The sequence below is a fragment of the Chrysochloris asiatica genome, unplaced genomic scaffold (assembly GCF_000296735.1).
Source record: "Chrysochloris asiatica unplaced genomic scaffold, ChrAsi1.0 scaffold00124, whole genome shotgun sequence".
In the NCBI taxonomy this organism is placed as follows: domain Eukaryota; kingdom Metazoa; phylum Chordata; class Mammalia; order Afrosoricida; family Chrysochloridae; genus Chrysochloris; species Chrysochloris asiatica.
In genome coordinates, this window is record NW_006408642.1 from 7,794,330 (window position 1) to 7,812,361 (window position 18,032).

Here is an 18,032-nt window from a genome sequence, read left to right on the forward strand (position 1 = left end):
TCAGCGCGCCTCACAGGGGTTGTACTCTGTCTCCCCTGAGGACACCTGGGAGATGCGACGCGAGGACCGCCAAAGCTTCCGTGCAAACTGGCCACTGCGCACCTGTGGGAGTGAGAGCTGTCAGCCGGGGCCATAACACCCCACCTGAGGCCCGCCCTACCCCTCTCCTCACCTCAGAGGGCTGTCCTGCGCCCACCACGATAAGCTTGCCGTCCTCCAGCCCCACGAGCACATGGCTATGCTCCTTGGTCACGGCCAGGCTACGGATGGGCACCTTCATGGGCAGGGGAGGCGCGGCTGGGCGCAGTCTGGGTAGGAGAATACTGTGTCTGTTTTCCCATAAGCCTGAGGCGAGGCCCACCCTCTCCTAGGTCATTTTAAGAGGGGCGCAGTAGCCCCATATGATAAACCCAGCCCATGATTCAAACCCACCAGCTCCTCCACTGGAGAAAGATGAGAAAACCCTATATAGGATCGCTAAGAGTTGGAGCCCACTTGATGGCACGTAACAGGGAGAATTGAAATCCTGATCCTTAAGGTACAGCAAGAGAAGGCCAAGGCAAGATCTCCCCATTGGGATATGAGGGGGCAGATGACAGGCCTTGAAAGCAGAGTACAGGGACATACAAAGTGATAAAGGGGGGGGGGGGGGGGGAAGGGGGAGGAGGGCACATCCTAGTGTCCTTACCAATCACCACCACCCTGAACCCCTAAGTAGAAAGACTCACTTGTTCAGGTGGAGGATGTGCAAAGTGCATTGGGCTGTGCCCAGGAGAACGAAGTTCTCAGTCACAGCTAGGGCTGTGGGCTGCTCTACCAGGGGCATTGACGCCCGCAGCCTCCCATTCACTGAGTACAGGTGTAAGGAATAGGTGACCTGGAGGAAGGAGATGTCAGCAAAGACAAGACTCCTACTCCCTGCCCCCCGTCTGCCTTTGCTGGCTATCCCTTCCCTGTACCTGGGCCCCTGGACGCTCGTGTGCTGAGCTCTGTACCACAATCTGGCCCTCGGATCCCAGGACCAGGTGGGAGATGGGTCCAGGCAATGTGGCACCTGGAGGATGCAGTGCTGCCACAAACTGGCCACGGCGTACAGTGTGGATGATCACTGTTCCATCCTGCAGGAAGGCAGCTTAGGGTGCTTGGCAAGGACCTCTGGGCTCTAGGGACAATGCCCCAAACAAACCACCCTCCCCAGAGTACATGCATATACACCCACCTCGGATCCAGATACAGCCATGTCAAGTTCAGTGCTGATGGCCACGCAACTCACTGCAGTGTCATGCCCGTATAGGACCTGGACAGGCTTTGGTGCCAGCCCTACCGACAGACCACCCTGTGGGGACCCGAGGCTGGCTCAGGACTGGCAGTAGCCCCCCACCACCCCCACCTCCGGCCCCTGAATAAGGGGACAAGAGTCTCAGGAGAGTGAAGGTCCTGTTCCAGGCCAGTGAGCCTGGAGGATGATGGAGCTCCAGCTTTGCTCACAGTAGTGGAAGGAAAGGGAAGACAGAGGGGCACGACTGGAGAGCCTGAGGGTACCATGGAATCCACCAGGGGCTGCCCACCAGGCACACCTGCTGCAGGAGCCGCCACACCATGCACGTGGCATCCCGGGAGCCTGAGATGAGGTAGATACCACAGGTGTCCAGTGCAAGGCAGGTTACTACATCTGCAGGGGGAGGGGACAGACAGAACAAAGCAGTCACATCCTTCCTGGAACCTTCAGAGTCCCACCTGAATACTCTCCCTCACCCACTCTCAGGCCGTCCATACCAAGGTGGCGACTCAGCTGACTCAGAAGCTTGCCGCGGGGTAGCGCAGTTACTCGCAGGCTGCCGTCCCAGTGGCCTCCGCTGAACAATAGCTTCCCATCAGGGGTCACTGCCAGGACTTGTCCACTGACACCACTGCCTGGCACCCATGGGCCACTCAGAAATCGCTGCATCCTGACCCAGGGAGGGGGATGATAGATGAAGTCAGGCCAAAGAGGAGAAACCTAGACCCTCAGAGATTTTGGCCAGCCTACATTGGATTAGGAGGGGAAATGACCCCCACCCACAGCCCCATGTCCTACTTGGGATTGCCTATGGCAGGATCTTTGCTGAAGCTAAAGTAGTTGCTTATGTTTCGGTCATAGGGCAGCCAGCTATGGGTGCCCAGCAGCCCATTGGCACTCACAGTCACCTGCAGGCAGGAGCAGGAAGAGGTGAGTTTCAGGTAAAGTCAGAGAAGAGATGGAGCCAAGATGGGGCCCCACCCATTACACTTACCAGCAGGTCTGGGGAACCCTGGGTGATGAAGGAGTGGGGTTGCCGATGGGGGACCAGGGCCAACACCAGGGGCACACCATCACTCACAACCTGCAGGGTACAGTGCAGGGCTAGCACTGACAAGTGGACAGTAGGGGCCCTCGCAGCACAATCTATTCCCTGGGACACCAACCCCTCCTCTGACCTCAACCCCCAGGGGCCACAGGCTCAGCATCATAGGGGCAGGCCCCCCTCGTCCCTGGGACGATATCTCAGAAAGTGAGTGAGCCAGGACAAGGAAGCTGGGTCCTGCTCCTCCAATCCCGTTATCCCACATCCCCCGTCTGCTGGCTAGAGGCAAAAACACAACTGCCAGAGAATTGATTCCAACTCATGACGACCCCCCCACGGGTCAGAGTAGAGCTGTGCTCCATAGAACTGTGGTCCAGTGGTTGCTACTGCAGGACTAGATCACCTGACTCCAAGATCTCTTTGTAGATTTTAAGCTCCAACCTTTCAGTTAGCAGCCGAGTGCTAAGGGAGCCTCAAAACCAGTAAAGCTGGGGCAACATTCTAGGCTGCAGGCAGGAAGGTGAGGGAGGGTGTCCAGGCTAAAGCTCTCCCTTCTAGTCTCCCTAAGGCTTTCAGAAGATGGTTAGGTGAGTCAACACCTTGTCCTGGCCTTTACACCCACCCCTGATACTCCTTTCACTTTTCCTGATTTTTCCAAGGTACCTTAAAAATCAGTGAACAGGATTTAGACTTCTCAGTTGTCACAGAACATAGTGAGGGTAAGGGAGTTAAATCCATTTCACAGAGAGGAATTTGAGATCCTGCCCTCTTCTCACCTCTGCAAAGAAGGCCTTAAGCTGGTCCAGGTGCTGGAAGATGCTAGGGGAGTTAGTGTCCAGACGTGCAAGACGGTGGGCTGCTTCCTCAGCTGAGAGTCGGGCTGGGTGTGGCTCCTGTGGGTGAACAGCCAGTCAGCACCCTAGCATGGATATCGCTGGCTCATGAGCATTCTGCAAGTGGATCTTACCTTCAACAGCTGACAAGGGGTCTGCCCAAAGTTACTGATAATGCCCTCCAGAGCCTTCCGTTCCCGCTCATCTGTCACATGGTCCAGGTCCACAGCTCCTGGGGAGGTAAGCAGAGCATTCAAGCTGCCTTCTGTGCTCTCTGCATTCACCCCTCCTCAGCTCTCCTGGGCCCACTGTGTCCAGGGTACCACCTACCCTCATAAGTGCAGTAATAGAAGACATTCAGGGCCTCCTCAGCTGCAGGTCCCCGCTGCTTGTAGCCAAAGATGAGGTCGATCCACTCATGCAGGTGGGCAGACACATACTCGGACTCCTGGGGTCAGGGAGAGGCAGTCAGTCCAGGGATAGCTGCCCCATACCTTGATCCCTTGCTCCTGGCTGCCCTCTAATCTGTATGGTCATCCCCTCACCAGAGCTCGGCGGTGCTGCTGGATGAAGTCCTCAGGAGAGCTGGCCCACGGCGGCAGCACCACATCCCCCACCTCCTCATTGCTCAGCTGGAGACAGCCCAGGTCAAAGCCTAAAATGGGGGCAAGTCAGTTGGCCACTCCAGCACCTATGACCCCCAGGACACAGGCAACACCTCACTCCTACCATTCTGGTTCTCCAGGAAGTCAGGGAAGTAGAAGAACTCGGGAATGAGCTCCTTCACGTCGGCAGGGCTCTCCAAGCGGGTCTGCCAGGCAGCTGCCACTGAGTGGAACTGGCGGTCAGAGCAGTCAAAGCTGGAGAGAGGCACAGGGGTCAAAGGTGAGGTAGGAAAACAGGGAAAGGGAGGGAGAGGTGTGCATGGGGGAAACGAAGCCCAGCCTGACCCCCACAACCCATCGCTCTCCATGTCTCCCTGCCCCGGGCTGTACCGGCCACTCTGCAGCTGGACGTGCAGGGAAGTAAAAGGCTCTGTGCGAATGAGGTAGTGCATCACGCCTGCTGCGTTGGAGTAGTGGGTGCCATAGTGAAACCTGTCAATGGTGCCTGCTGGGTCCTCAAAGCTCTCAAACCTGGGGCCACAGCAGATGGGGGTAGTCAGCCGAAACTCACCCTTCACCCATCCCTACCCCCCAAGCCCGGGCCTGCCCATGCGCTCACTTCTCCCTCACGAGCTGGGCATGCTTGGGGTTCACCACACCGATGGGCTTGGACAGGTCCCGGAAGACAGCCGGGTTGTTGAGGTCCAGGGTTGGGGACACGTAATCCTGCAGGACCCAGGGGAACTGGCCACCCACCCAGATAGTGGCTGCATGAGGGCCATGGTGGCCTACCTGCCTACCCCACCTGGCCCTCACCCTCAGGAAGATGGACACAGAGTTCACAGGTGGGGGAGCACCAGTTTTAGGGGCCACAGGAGAGCATGATAGACTGTCTTAGGACAGGGCTCACTTCGGGATGACAGAACTAGAAAGGGAGGGGAGAAGTGGCAGGGAACGGAAGTCAGGTCTCCGTCAGTGATGCACACCGAAGCTGGGACCAAGCTCAGGCATGACCCACTGGCAGGTAGCTACGCTTGACTGAAACAAGGGCTGACCAGAGAGGGTAGGGGTGTGGGTGGGGCCCTCACCACAGGGTACTGAGACAGGTCGTTGTAGGTCCGCCCCGCTATGGTGTTGAGTTGCATCAAGTACTCAAAATTGGATATCTCATGCTGCACCCATTTCTGGTGGGCAGGGGCAGGGGCAAGAGGTGAGTCATCTGGTCTGTTCAGTACTCCCCCCTCCCTCAGGTCCTGATCTCACAGCCCTCCACCCCCTCAAACCCCGGGCTGTCACCTGGGTAAGACCTGAGTTGCGCAGCATCTCCTGGGGTGAGCGGCTGCCCAGGTAGCCTTGAGTGGGGGGCCGCAGGTGCAGGAGGCATGAGTACACCTGGTTCCGTACCTGGGTGTGGTCAAGGTGGGACCAGGTAAGGTTGGGGCTCAGCTGCAGTTGGGTAGACTTGGGGCCTGGTGAGGGGATGAGGCTGGAGAGCCACACACCTTTCGAGGGAAGTTGAGGAAGTAGTTGGCCTGATCAATGAAGAAGAGCTCAAGAGCTGAGCGGCGCAGGTTGAAGCGGCGCAGGTGGACCTCCCGCAGCTGGGCCAGCGGACGCCGAAAGTCATGACCAATTCCTAAGGGGATGAGTGGTGGGTGTGGGAGTCACTTGTCTCAGACCCCAGTCATTGCCTGCCGTCCACCTAGCTCATCCCAGCAGGCTCACCATCCTCAGTTTCCACGCGCTCAGAGCTGCCGTCGTAGAAGTACACGTGCTGCGTGGTCACCTCGAGCAGCCCTGGGACCACAGCCACCACTGTGACCAGCTGGCACTCAGCTGACAGCACCAGCTTCTCGTGCTGTTCATCTAATTCTGCTGCGTCCATCCTGGGGGCCAGCACCTACTTCAGGCTTTAGGCTCTGGGACCCCCACCCAGCAAGCCCAAGAGTTCACATTCCCTGGGCCCCAACCCGGGTGTGAGGTGTATGTACACTCATACCTGTAGGAAGTTTCTCAGAGCTCAGCACCCCCACCACTTCTGAACATCTTGCCCTGTCCTCTAGTTTCCTAGCCCAGCCCATGACTTTTCCCATGGGCTAATCCATTCTGTTTCTCAGTCCTCTCTCAGATGTCTAGCCATTAAAGTGCAATCATCAACCCTGCTAGAACACTCTCCCAAACTCCCCACCTCATTGTGGTCAGTGCTTTCATGTGTAGAGCTCAGCAGCAGGACAGACTCGGTACACAGACTTGGTGTACAGCAGGTACACACGCACACACAGACCTTTCCAGGGCCTGCTCCCAGGCCCACTTACTCCATTTCCAGCGCAGCCATCTCATCCTCGCCTAGCTGGTCTTCCTGTAGCTCCTCGGGAGGGGTGCTGACTTTGGCCTCCTTGGTTACTGCCAGAGGCAGCGAAGCCTCATTAGGTGTCAGTGGGGCCTCCCCTGTAGTGGGATCAGGGACAGTCAGCTGTAGTTCAGCAGGTGGGGCATAGGAGCTTGGGTAGAATCAGTTCAGCACAGCCCCTCACCCAGGTTGTCCCGCAGGGCACTGGCTTCCAGGTGAGGATCAAAGTGATGGTTGGGAACCAGCTTCAGGCGCATGCGGGAGTATGTCTCAGCGCTGGACAGCTTCCAGCGGGGGGTGGGAGGGTCCCTGTGGGTATGTCCTCAGTGGTCATGAGAGGGTAGAAGGCTATTGACCTCCTCTTCCCTCCTGGGCTTCAGTGACCCACCCTGGCGCCACCGCAAACAGTCTCGTTTTCCAGGTTTTCATAGCTACCTATGAAGTCCCATCCTTCCACTCTAATTCTACCTGAAGACTGGCCCACCTCAGCGCCCAGGCCCCACAGGGGCTGGAGAGCTGGCGCCACAGTGCCCCCCAGTGCAGCAAGGCCGTGGAGTGCTGGGCCGCCTGCTGCTTCAGTGCAGTTGTGTAGCGAAGCCCCTCCAGGCGGGCACGCCGCTGTGTGGGTTCCACCACCAGTGCCTGGGGAGTGGAGGGAGGGTGAGTGAGTTCTGTGGGCTGCTGTCTGGCCTGCCCCCATTTCTCCACTCCGTCCTGTCAGCCACCTCCACTGGGTACATGTGTGGAGCAGCCCCTCAGCCTCCACCCCAGGCTGCACACCTGGAAGGCCTTGCGGCTTCGGGTAAGCTCTCGCTGGTGCTGCTGTCCGCTGCTCATGAGTGTGTCATAACAGATATTCCAAAAGCCCGACATGAGGTCATGGCTCTTAGCGTATGTGTCCATTTCAAACTGCGACATGGTGGGCTGCACCTGAATGATTGGGCAGGAAGAGGGTATTCAAGTGGGGCCCCACCTCTCATTTCTCCTCCCTGGCCCTCATCTCTAGGCACCTGCTTGTCGATGAAGAGGCGCCATTCAGGTGTGACACAGAAGGCCTGGAAGTCCTCGAAGAAGGTGGGGCTGCCATTGGTGGGTGGCAGAGAGGGCAGCCCCCACTGCAGCCCAAGTGGCCCATAGGCACGGTCCAGCAGGGTGCGCACCAAGGGCACCAGCCAGGAGCAGCGCTCTGAAGTTGCAGCAGCTGGGTTTGGGGGCCCATCGGCCCCGCTTGCTGTCTCAGAGGAGGAGGTGTTGAGCGCCCGTGCCAAGGCCGCCTCTAGCTTGGAGAGCACGTAGCAGGCCTCCTGGCGGCGCACAGGCACCGCAGTCTGCAGCAGCGCGTGCAGCTTCACGTAGGCCTGGGCATGCAGCTGTTGGGACAGGAAAGGTGTGGGTGCAGCCCAGCCTCACCTGGAGCTCCCTCCCCTCCGCCTCTGCCATTCCTCCCCACCTGCCCCAACAACGTGCTTACCTGCGGGTCCTCCAGCAGTATGTAGCCCAGCACCAGGCGCAGGCCAATCTGTGCCATCTCCCGGAGATCTGCTGTGCCATTGGCCAGGTGCGGCCAGGCCCCCAGTCGGTCAAGCAAGCTGCACACACCTTCAAAGAGCTGCCACGTATGACATATTCCCAGCACATGTCACCAGGTGTGGTCAGAAGCCCACAGGGAAGGGGGCAAGGGAAGGTCTGGGATGGTTAAGGCAAGGAAGGTTTGCACCCAGACAAGTTCACGCTCACAGACAACCGTGCACACAGGTGCTCCCCTCAGCCCAGAGCTCTGAGCCAGAAGCACCCTGAGGCCTGAGAGTGTTCAGTCACATGGGTGTTCCTGTGGCTCCGGCTCCCCTGAGTCCCCACCTTCTCGCTCCACAGCTCCTGATTTCCATGGCCCTCAGCGCACAGGTAGTCCTGTAGCAGACGCAGCAGCCAAAGAGCCTGCTGCGTGAGGCTGCCCATGATCCCTGGTGAGGCCGCTTTGATGTCAGACAGGGCTGACTCAAGCATCATCTCCAGGAGGCTGTGGGTGGCCAAAGGATGCAGATGTCTACCCGGCTGCCTTGCTTGCCCCCAGGCTTCCCATCGGCCTTCACCTCACCTGCGCTTGATGCAATCTGGTGGGCGTACAAGCGTCGCTGAGGCCCCTAGTTGAGTGAGCACTGAGAAGACCTGACCGCGCTCCCGCCAGGCAGCTTCATCACTACCTTCCACGCCCCGCCACGTCACTGAGAACAGCACGTTGGTGAGCAAGTTGCATAGCTCTTCCTCAGAGGTTTGCTGTGGGCACAGGTCAGGGTGGTGGGCTGGGCTCTGAGCTGGCAAGGGAGGGACTCAGGCTGACCCCCACACCAGCCCTGCTCAGTATTCATTGTCCACTCCCTAGTAGGTCCTGCAAGGCCAAAGCAATTCAGCCAACTGTCCACCCAGCGCTCAGGGTCTGGGAAGATGGTGTAGGAACCTCAGATCCTGTTTGAATTAAATCCTAGTCTCAGTAGACTAAGGAGACAAGGCAATCTCCAAAATCACCTCATTTTATGACTGATCTAAGAATTCCCTGGAAGGACCCTATAGAATGAGTAGACACCCTTCCCTAAGCCCAGGACCCCTTCTTTGCTTCCCTTAGCTCTGTATTCTCTCTGCCCTACAGTCTCTGTTAGGGCCTTTGGAAAGCTTAGCCATCACCCCCACATTGGTTCAGCATGTTGGGAACACAACAGAGACTGAGAGCGACAAGGGAGCAGCACTGGACCTAACTGGCAACTGCAGCCCTGGGGCCGGGCTGGTCCCCACCTGAGTCCCAAAGGCGACCTCCCCTGGGTGTTGCACAGCACCCTGTGGTGCCGCCTCACCTGAGGGTTGCTGGTGTTGGAGGAGTCATCCCCACTGACAGTGGGCTCCAGCAGGCTGCCGTCCTCCAGCACATTGGAGAGGCTGGAGCTGTGGCGGCCGTGGGCAGCAGGGAAGGGTCGGGGCCCATCCAGTGGGGAGGGTGTGCCAGGCTGGCTGGCAGGAGTCAGAGTCCCGTTGCTGCTGCCACCGCTGATGGTATTGCCAGAGCCCACGCTGGCCCGTTCCAGACCCAGGTCAAAGTGTGTGCAGAACGGGGAGAGAGCCTGATAGAAGGCATCTGGTTCAGGGCTGGGGGCCTCTGAGGGTAGGAAGACGTCAGAAGGCTCAGGAGGTGAATCTGTGGGTGACTTGTGCAGAGCTGGCTCTGGGGAAGTGGGGGGCTCTGGGGGAAAAGGTGGGGGAGCACCAATCATGGCCTCCAGGACATACAGCCGGGTCAGCACGTCCTGCCAGCCGGCCTGGCGGGCCAGAAGCCGCACTACGTCTGGCTGTTCATAGATGAGGTCAAAGAGCTGCCAAGTCAGAGCACAGCAATGAGGATCTGAGCAGGGGAGGCCTCCAGAGACCCCTCAACACAGGCAAAGTGAAGTGCTGAGATGAGAAGACCCTCCCACTTTCACTGCCCACACTCACTTGGCGACAAATGTTTAGGCGGACATTAAGGTCAGCTTGGAGGGACAGTTGTACCACGGCCATCAGATCTGAGAGGTTCAGGCAATCTGGGAAGATAGCAGAGGGGGCTTGAAGTACAGACCCCAATGTTGGCAGTGGGGAAGGAGTAGGCTTCCCTGCTACCTCAGTCCCAGCCCCTCAACTGCCTCCTTCCCCATCCTACCTGCCCTGTTTCCTGTATGCACGTGAGCCCATCAGCCCCTCACCTAGTCGCAACCAGATTGTACCTGCCCCCAGGAACAGCTTGTAAAGGCCCTGGCAGAGCTGTAGGGAAACGGTCCCTTCAGGCAGGCAGGCAACAAGGCCCTGGAGACCACACTCCCTCAGCCGCAACCTCTGACGACTGCGCTCAGGCAAGCGCTCATTCTGCTGAAGTCTGCGCAGGATCTGGGAATGGTTGGCAGGGAGGGAGTGTCATTATTGTGGGAAGGAAAGTCACCAAGAAGGTGTGTCTCTATAGGAGGAGCCTGAGAAGGCAGTTTCATGCACTGACTCCTGCTCTGCAGAGCCCAGACAGCACTGGAAGGGGAGGGTGTACCTTGCAGACTTGGTCAGGCAGCAGGGGCAGTGACTTTGGCCGCACGAGCAGTGTCAGCAGCACCTCTAAGTTCCCTGGTTCCAGCAGGAAGGCCGCCAGCGATTCCTGTGCCGGTGAGCCTTGTAACAGCACCAGTAACAGGTCCAATGTGCCTACAACCTGGCAATGCAAAGTCTCACACTGGGCTGAGCCCCACTGTGATCCCCATCCAGCCCTCAGCTGGCTCTCACCCAACCTTCAGTCTACCTGTCCATCATCAGTGGCAGCAGCCAGAAAGTTCAGCACGACCTGCATGTCCTCAGCGGAGAAGCTCCGCATCAGGTACTCCCGAGCCAGGCCCAGGAGTGAGGTCTGCACCACGCGTAGGTCGTCAGCCACAAGGGGGCGCTCCCGCTGTGGGCTAGCCAGGTCCCAGCAGACACACCCACCCAGGTCCAGAAAAGCACAAGGTACAGAGGAAAACAAGGAGAGTGGGGCTGGTGAACTGAGGAGGAGACTGCGCTATCCCCAAGGTCAGAGGTCAAAGAGTCAGCCCCAGTGGCCCACCTACTCCTCCACCCTCACCTGTAGTGGGTGCGCAGGGCATCGAAGATAAACTGGACTCCGTATTTCTTCCGCAGCTTCTGTCTGTGCTCACGGACTATGCTAGACATGTACTGGATGTGGCCTGAGTGGGCATCAGCAGAGGTCTCAGGCCCCCAGGTGTTCCTTAGACACCTTAGGCTGCACTATGTTCCCCTTAGACTCAGGGGAGAGCTGTATGCCCACACCCCAGGCAGGTCAGAGCCACAGAACTTCCCTTACCCACTCTGCAACCATCCCCCACCTACGTGCCCTCACCCACCGAGGCGCACAGCAAAGTCACTGAGGGTCCAGAGGTGAAAGTTGAAGAGCAAATGCTGGTAGAGCAGATACAAGAGGGGTCTATTGCCCTGGGCTGCCACCTGCTCCATCAGCAGCTGGGTGGACATGAGAACATTCATGTCCATGGCCCAGCTTGGGACCTGGAGTGGGAGATGGGGTGGGGTGAGAGGTCAGGGTCCTGCCTGTGTGCTGTCCAGGCTGCCCAGCTTCCACCCTTCCTTGCACAGCAGATGGGAAAACAAATGAAAACGGCCACCCAGCTCCCAACCCTTGGTGGGTTCCTGCTCCCTCCTAAGTGTGGGCTCTTCGGCCCGCTGTGCCAGTCCTCTGCTCTACCCTGGGTTGGACTTGCCCTGTGCCATTCCCTCTACTGGCCCTCCCTGATAAGCTCTGGCCAGCCTTCCTAGGTCCTGCTCAAATGCTCCCTCTGCCAAGTGGCTGCCCCCTTGGTCAGACAGGGGACCCCTCTCGGCTGCACCACCAGGCCCCACCTTGCGCAGGAGGGCCCCGATGATGGCAGGCCCCTGGCACTGCACCAGGCTCTCCTGGTTCACAGGGTGACCATGCAGGAAGTTCCGCAGCATCAGCAGAAAGGCAGCCACGGCATTCCTCTCCATCCGCTCCTCTGCCGGGGACAGGTATTTGTCAAGGGCCTGTGGGCAGCCTTAGAGGCCTCCAGCACTCAGCACTCTCCTCCCTGGTGTCTGGGACATGTACCTGAGGATTTGCCCAGTGGGAGAAGTAGGCCACGAGCGCTGTGGCCAGAGGTCAGTTCAGGCCCCACGAGGTCATGTGTTTCGGCTGGGCCCACCTCGGGTTCTTGAGGCTGTGCAGCCACTTGCTCCAGCAAGGGCAGCAGGGCACCCATGCCCCCGACACAGTTCACCACATCCTGATGGCACAGGGCAGCAGTGAGTGGGCAGCTCCGTGCCAGGTAGCTGCTTCACCCTGCAGACCCTCCAGCCCAGGAACCTCAGTCCAGGACCCCTCCTGGGCACAGTCTACTCCCCAGCCTGCCCTGTACACACAGCACCTTTACATTCCAGGTCTCCACCTTGTGGCCTGTCAGGCGACCGTCCAGCCCGTGGCCAGGGGACAGGTCTAGGCAAATGTTGTTCTTGCAGGCCTGGGAGCAGAGAGGGGGTGAGCAGGTCAGAAGGGGCAGGTGGAGGAGGGGCAAGCAGATGGGGTGTGGAAGTTTGCCCCCCCACTTTGTACCTGAGGTGAGTAATGGAGGAGCAGCTTGGTGCCAAGCTCATGCAGTTCACCCTCAGGCTTGAAGGGCGCCATCTCATTGGGCCCTGGGAGTGGGCAGGGAATTTAGACCCGGCTGGGACTCTGGCCAAACCCCATCCCAAGTCTGACTCTTCTTTGTCTGACCCAAGGACAGACCTGAGAGATGCCTCTCCCTCCCTGGGCCCAGTGTCAGGCCTTGGCACCTCACCTGGGTTTGGGATAACAGGTAGGGAATGGGGAAGGAAGGATAGATGGTGCTGCCTACCCAGGGTGCAAAGGACCCGCAGAGGTGCTGTCTGCAGGGCTTCATGGAAGATGGCCACAGCTCCTAGCTCACCCTCCAGGGACGTGGGGCTACCCCACCGTGTGTCCTGTGTGCCTGCCAGGGTAGAGCTGATGCTGCCCTCCTGCAGAGGGGCCACCAGCCCAGACCCCCAGCCCAGTCCTGTGGAGGCCGAGGCCGGGACTGACTGAGAGCGGGTAAGTGAGGGGTGGGCAGGGCACGGTGGTTCAGGCAGCCCTGTGGTGGTGGTGGTGCGGTGCCCAGCAGAGCCGATGCAGCAGGAGGAGAAGGGCTGCAGAGCCAGGAGAGGACATGGTGAGACCACAGCACAGCCTAAGTCTCCACCTGCACCCAGCCTCTCCCAGGGCCACCAGTCAAGGACTGTTGGGGAGAGCCCCAGGTGCTACTCTGTCCCTCCACACAAGTCTCCCCCACCAGCCCCAAGCCCCAGAACACTGCCTGGCACACCTCACTGAAGGAGGGACAGCGAAGGGGTGCTGTCTTGACCAGATGACCATCTTTGTAGACATGGACCAGGTTCTGGCTGAAAGGCCGGCGCCCAGGCACATGGACGATGGCCACACAGTGCTAAAAACAGGCCGTGACATCAGGCTGTGGGTGATGCTTGGCACCCCACCCCCTGACTTCTCTGCCTCATGAGCAAGGCTCACCCAGGCTGAGTCGACGAAGGACACTTCCGGCAGGCTCATGGTCAAGTATTCCTTCCGGGTGCACACGGCCACGACCAGTGTCCCAGCTGCTGTGAAGAAGGCCTCAAACCCCGAGCCATTGCTGGTGAAGAAGCTGAGGGCAGGCTAGGCCAGTTACGTCTGTGGGCCTTCCAGCTCCCCCTGTACCATGCCCCTGACCCCCCTGGCTGTCACCCACCTGTACAGCTGCTTTCGCTGGAGTGGCTGGGTAGGGGTAGGGACAGGCGCTATGGCTATGGGGTGCAGACAAAACCAGGCATGGAAGGTGAAGCCAGGTCCAGGCCAGCGTTGCACTGGGGGCACCATGATGCCAGCCATGCTGGGCGTGAGGTCAAAGTAGCGCAGGGCCCGTGGGGGGCCCTGGTGGCTGGCCATGCCTGACAACACACGGATGATGGCCCCTGCATGCCGGGCGTTCCTGGCCTCAGCTCCATCTGGCCCCGAGTCCAGCTCCAGTGGGGGCCGCAGAAGGCGCCGCAGCTCCATGGGCCTGAGGGACACGCTGCCCAGTGCTTGCAGCAGCAACAATAGCTGCTCCTGGCAGCGGGCCCCCAGGGCATGCCCTGTGCTGAGGGTCTCTAACAGGCAGCCCACCAGGCCTGCCTGCACGCAGGTGGCACGGCTGGCAGGGCAGCTGTCACAGAGCCACCAAAGGTGCTGTGCTAGGAAGAACCGCAGCTCGGCCGTGGGCAGTGATGGTAGCCACCGCATCAGCACCAGCACCGGCTGTTCATTGCGGATTGGTGGTGGTGGGCATATGCTGTGGTCACCTTCTACCGCCTGTGGGTGGAAAGAATATGACAGTCCCCAGGCAACGGTGCCAAAGCACAGGCCACCCTGCCTCAGTGAGACTTCCTGCATCGGTTTACTTGCCTACAGCATGGGAAAGCAAGAAGCACCACCAATTCTGCTCATGGATTGTGTGTGCGCCCCAGGAAAAGCACATGGAAGACCATCACTAGTAAACTACAGTCCTCCCTGAGCCTGAGGCACCACTTTCAGCCCTAGTTGGCCTAACTCCAACTGCATGTCCCCAGGAGGATCCTGGGACTTGGAGATATGCAGCAGCTTCCAGGGTCCCACCCCAGTGACACTGACATGTGTAGTCTGCCATAGGTCACATAGTGCACTGGCCACAGTCAGCACGGCCCTCCAAATGGAGAGCTCTCCTTCCATGGGGGCCTTGACCCTAACCCCTTCCCTTACCATGTTGAGCAGCTCTTGCAGCAGCCGATGGGTAGGGGGGCCGTGGCTCTGCAGAATCTCCTGCAGGTGAGGGTAGCCAATACGCTCCTTAAACACCTCCTGGGAGGGTGGCGGGGAATGAGGAAGAATGAGCATCCACTGTGTGGGGGGGACCCATGGTGAACGTATACCACATAGAACCCCTGGAAGGGGCCTCAGCTTTTGGGAGCCCCTTGCCTGGCTTTGTCTTTGAATTTCCATGCTGGTGGGGGCCACTCCAAAAGGCTGCAGACAGTGGTAAGCCCTCAAGCATTCTTCCCTCCTCCAGCCCTGTCCCAGGCTCCCAGCACTGACCAGAAAGCATGCCTGTCCAGTGGGCTGAACCCTGGAGGGCAGGACGGTCACTTGCTCTGCTTCAGAGAGCAGGGTTCATAGTCCCCGACCAAGCCAATTCTGGACACGGGAGGTCAGAGTCACTTCCACCTGCTCTCTACCTTGGCAGCAGAACCCAGTGTCCTCACCTTGGCCGAGGGGGAGCCGCTCATGATGCAGGTCAGCACCCGGATAACGTGGACTGCAATGGCATCTGTGTCCTGGTCCAGTACCTTGGGGTGAAGAAGGGCAGTTAGGAAAGGCAGGAGCCAGGATGTTATAGCTGGCAGTAGCCTTCAGGAAAAGGAGTACAGGGCCAGGAATGCATTCCCTAGGCAGGCAGCCGAGAGGTCTGACATCCAAGACCATGACCCTGAACCCAATCTGACAAAGAGGTCAGGGAAGGGCCTCAGAGGGGCAGATCAACAGACAAACCTTTCACTGCAGGTCCCTCCTGGACCACCACTTCCTGGCAGGCTCAGGGGCCCAGCCCCCACCCCATTCCCCCAAGCTATACGCATGTGCAGGCAGGCCAGCGAGTACCCATCAGCCATAGTGATTGACAGGGGTGGGGGAGTTTAGGGACAATCAATCGCAGGATGTTATAACCGTCAGAACCTTCGAAACCTTTGATCCTACCCTGTCTGCTGGCATGTTGTGGACACTGAGGGTCGCACAGGCTGAGCCCCTTGCCCCACCCTGAAAGATGAAGGGTCAGGAGGGACTGGGGAAGTTTGTCAGCAGGTGTGAGGTACTTTAGCCACATGGAGCCTTTGGTCACAGCTTTGTTCTGCTTCCCAAGTGACCTCAGGTAACCTCCTTTTCCCCTCCCTCCAGGCCTCAGTTTCCTTATCTATAAGAGCACAGGGATATGATCCATGCCCTGCCTGCTTTCACATAAGAGACATGCAGGCACTCAGAAAATGGTAAAACGCAGTTGACACATGGTGCTGTCAAAGAAACAAGACCATGCTGGGGGCTCTGTAGGTCAGGGCTCAGGCATCCTATAACCCCCAGGTGGGCTGAGAGGGCAGGGGACTCCCAGCAACCTGCTTAAGGCTGGTGCAAGGATCCACAGGAAAACCCCCTTCACTATGTAAGACTGCAGCCAAATTCCTCAGCATCTGGACTGGGTTTTTTCCACGTGAGAAATGGGAGTGGGTAGTTAAAAGTTTCGAAGGTTCCTGCCAGTTTGGCACAGCCAAATCTAAGCTCCTCATACTAGCACCAGGTAGGGCATGGGCCATCCTCTGCCCTGTTCTCTAGGATGGCGACTGGCAAGGAGGTAACACGGCCTGGGGCACAGACCCCCACCACTAGGCCACACCAGGCCTTACCCACATCTGCTCATCTCCCTGCTGGTGCAAGAAAGATTTCAGCCAGGAGCTGCAGGGGCAGGAGCCCAAGGAGGTGGGTGCCCCAGGGAGGTGGGGGCCTAAGCTGGCCAACCCCAGTGTGGTACCTTCAGGACATCGGGCTCAGTCAGTAACCAGGTAGTCAGGTCACTGTCCCCCTCAGGGGGTACCCGGGCCTGCACATACAGCTGTGGGGGGCATGGGTGGAAGAGGCAGAGAGAGAGAAGAGGAGGGAGATAGGGGAGGGGTAGTTAGAGCAGGAGCTGGGGCAGCTGCCAGGGTTCTGCCCAGATGGACATGTGAGCCCTGAGCCCTGGGGCTAAGTGCCCTCACCAGGCAAAAGGGAAGAATAGAGGAGCTAAATCCACCCCCCCCAACCCACCCCCTGAGCTTAGATGGGTAGAGTCAGAAGGCGGATGAATGGGCGAGAGTACCCATTGCATACAACAGCAGCCGGACCCGCCCCCTGCCCCTGTACTTTGGGAATGGGAAACAAGGGCCAGGGCAGCTCCTTGTCCTTCTACAGCACCCCACCCACAGGGTAAAGAACTGTCCTAAACCCCAGGCCTGGCCCAATGTAAGTCCCAGGACAGGCCTTCTATGCCCCAACCTTCCCACTGATCTATAGGTAATCCCACTGGCCACTACATCCCAGCTAGGTCCAGCCTGTGTGCCCTCAGTATGCAGGATGGGTTCCCCGTCCAGTCCCTGCCCACCTTGCTGTTCTGGATGAGACAAGTGAGGTGTTCAAAGCAGTTGTTGCTGAGGAAGGTCGCTTGCAGCACTGGCCGGTCCTCACAAGCCAGCATCATGGGGATGGTGTCTGTGGAGGGGTAAAGAGTCAGGTCCTGCCCAATGCCCCTTCTAGCACCACCAAGTGGCCCTAAACTTTCCTCCCTGAGCTGCCCAGTCCAGTTTTTCTACCTTCACTTGGTCCTTCCTCTCCCAGTGCCTCTATCCCACAGCCCAGGAGCCCATACCCACCAAGCATGCTGACCCGCAGACTGACAAGTGTCTCTTCTGGGCCTGGGCTTGGACCAGTCGGCCAGTCGGCGTTCAGGACACAGAAGTAGCCCTCAAGTAAGGCCCGGAGCTCTGGCCCACGGGGGGGTGCACGGCTTGTGTGCAGGACATGGACCGCACCCACCAGTGCCTCCAGTGCCAGCGGCATTACACGCGGGTCCTGGGCAGGTCCACGGCCCCAGCTCCGCACCACACCCAGAAGGCCCTGTACCGAGCCGGGGCTCACAGCCATCTGCCCGTTCTCCTGCATGCAGAGGCAGAGAGGGACAGTGGGGCTCATCCAGCAGAGAGCCTAAGATGGCCACCCTCCACCCTACAGGATCCCATCCCAAACTACCTTCCCTCCTGCAAGGACAGCGCTAAAGAGGTGGATGAGACGCAACAGCAACGTGGGAGGCAGGTGATCTGCATCCAGCAGGCTCTCTGGATGGAGGAGAGCAGGGCAGGACCATGTCACCCAGGTGGCTGGGGTGTGGACATGGGGGCTGCACAAAAAGTGGGACCCCGGGGTGTGGAGTCAGACAATTAACAGGGATGGGACACTCAGTCTAAGTGGGAGAACTGGCTCTGCCCTGGGAGGCCTGAGGGTTCATGGTCTCTCCCATGCAGGGGGTGTCTAAGGAATCATGGTGCTTTGCTGGGGTGTGTGAAGGAGCCCTCAGGGGCTTTGGTGTTACCTTGAGGGCCCAGACAACTTTCTCGATCCTTCAGCCCCAAAGTGGGAGGGGACCCAGAGTGAGCACATCCTGCGCTCCCCCTAGTACGGAAGGTTTCGTTTCTCTCTCTGTACCTACTGCTTCTGTGACAGTTGGAGCCTGCCTACCCTGCTCTGGGG

At 59.0% G+C, this 18,032-nt stretch overlaps 1 protein-coding gene across 1 annotated transcript in view; it reads right to left on the reverse strand.

Moving 5' to 3' along the window:
• Positions 1–18,032, reverse strand: part of NBEAL2 (neurobeachin-like 2) — a 28,891-nt gene continuing 10,859 nt past the window's right edge. Inside the window, exons 7-55 of the mRNA XM_006868804.1 lie at positions 17,532–17,620; positions 17,159–17,438; positions 16,891–16,997; positions 16,282–16,362; positions 14,969–15,052; positions 14,469–14,567; positions 13,441–14,042; positions 13,224–13,356; positions 13,021–13,140; positions 12,535–12,844; positions 12,252–12,334; positions 12,067–12,159; positions 11,751–11,925; positions 11,525–11,658; positions 11,014–11,173; positions 10,734–10,836; positions 10,416–10,569; positions 10,170–10,328; positions 9,859–10,018; positions 9,593–9,678; positions 8,959–9,471; positions 8,208–8,386; positions 7,970–8,129; positions 7,584–7,721; positions 7,123–7,482; positions 6,893–7,042; positions 6,597–6,754; positions 6,297–6,421; positions 6,078–6,210; positions 5,488–5,648; positions 5,222–5,398; positions 5,059–5,186; positions 4,851–4,946; positions 4,382–4,506; positions 4,153–4,293; positions 3,887–4,017; positions 3,703–3,812; positions 3,488–3,605; positions 3,292–3,389; positions 3,101–3,217; positions 2,274–2,363; positions 2,078–2,187; positions 1,777–1,949; positions 1,578–1,672; positions 1,220–1,336; positions 960–1,118; positions 729–877; positions 173–308; positions 1–102 (exon numbers count right to left, since the gene is read on the reverse strand). Of these exons, the coding sequence (XP_006868866.1) occupies positions 1–102; positions 173–308; positions 729–877; positions 960–1,118; positions 1,220–1,336; positions 1,578–1,672; positions 1,777–1,949; positions 2,078–2,187; positions 2,274–2,363; positions 3,101–3,217; positions 3,292–3,389; positions 3,488–3,605; positions 3,703–3,812; positions 3,887–4,017; positions 4,153–4,293; positions 4,382–4,506; positions 4,851–4,946; positions 5,059–5,186; positions 5,222–5,398; positions 5,488–5,648; positions 6,078–6,210; positions 6,297–6,421; positions 6,597–6,754; positions 6,893–7,042; positions 7,123–7,482; positions 7,584–7,721; positions 7,970–8,129; positions 8,208–8,386; positions 8,959–9,471; positions 9,593–9,678; positions 9,859–10,018; positions 10,170–10,328; positions 10,416–10,569; positions 10,734–10,836; positions 11,014–11,173; positions 11,525–11,658; positions 11,751–11,925; positions 12,067–12,159; positions 12,252–12,334; positions 12,535–12,844; positions 13,021–13,140; positions 13,224–13,356; positions 13,441–14,042; positions 14,469–14,567; positions 14,969–15,052; positions 16,282–16,362; positions 16,891–16,997; positions 17,159–17,438; positions 17,532–17,620 (7,661 nt within the window). The remainder of the gene's footprint in view (positions 103–172; positions 309–728; positions 878–959; positions 1,119–1,219; positions 1,337–1,577; positions 1,673–1,776; positions 1,950–2,077; positions 2,188–2,273; positions 2,364–3,100; positions 3,218–3,291; positions 3,390–3,487; positions 3,606–3,702; positions 3,813–3,886; positions 4,018–4,152; positions 4,294–4,381; positions 4,507–4,850; positions 4,947–5,058; positions 5,187–5,221; positions 5,399–5,487; positions 5,649–6,077; positions 6,211–6,296; positions 6,422–6,596; positions 6,755–6,892; positions 7,043–7,122; positions 7,483–7,583; positions 7,722–7,969; positions 8,130–8,207; positions 8,387–8,958; positions 9,472–9,592; positions 9,679–9,858; positions 10,019–10,169; positions 10,329–10,415; positions 10,570–10,733; positions 10,837–11,013; positions 11,174–11,524; positions 11,659–11,750; positions 11,926–12,066; positions 12,160–12,251; positions 12,335–12,534; positions 12,845–13,020; positions 13,141–13,223; positions 13,357–13,440; positions 14,043–14,468; positions 14,568–14,968; positions 15,053–16,281; positions 16,363–16,890; positions 16,998–17,158; positions 17,439–17,531; positions 17,621–18,032) is intronic.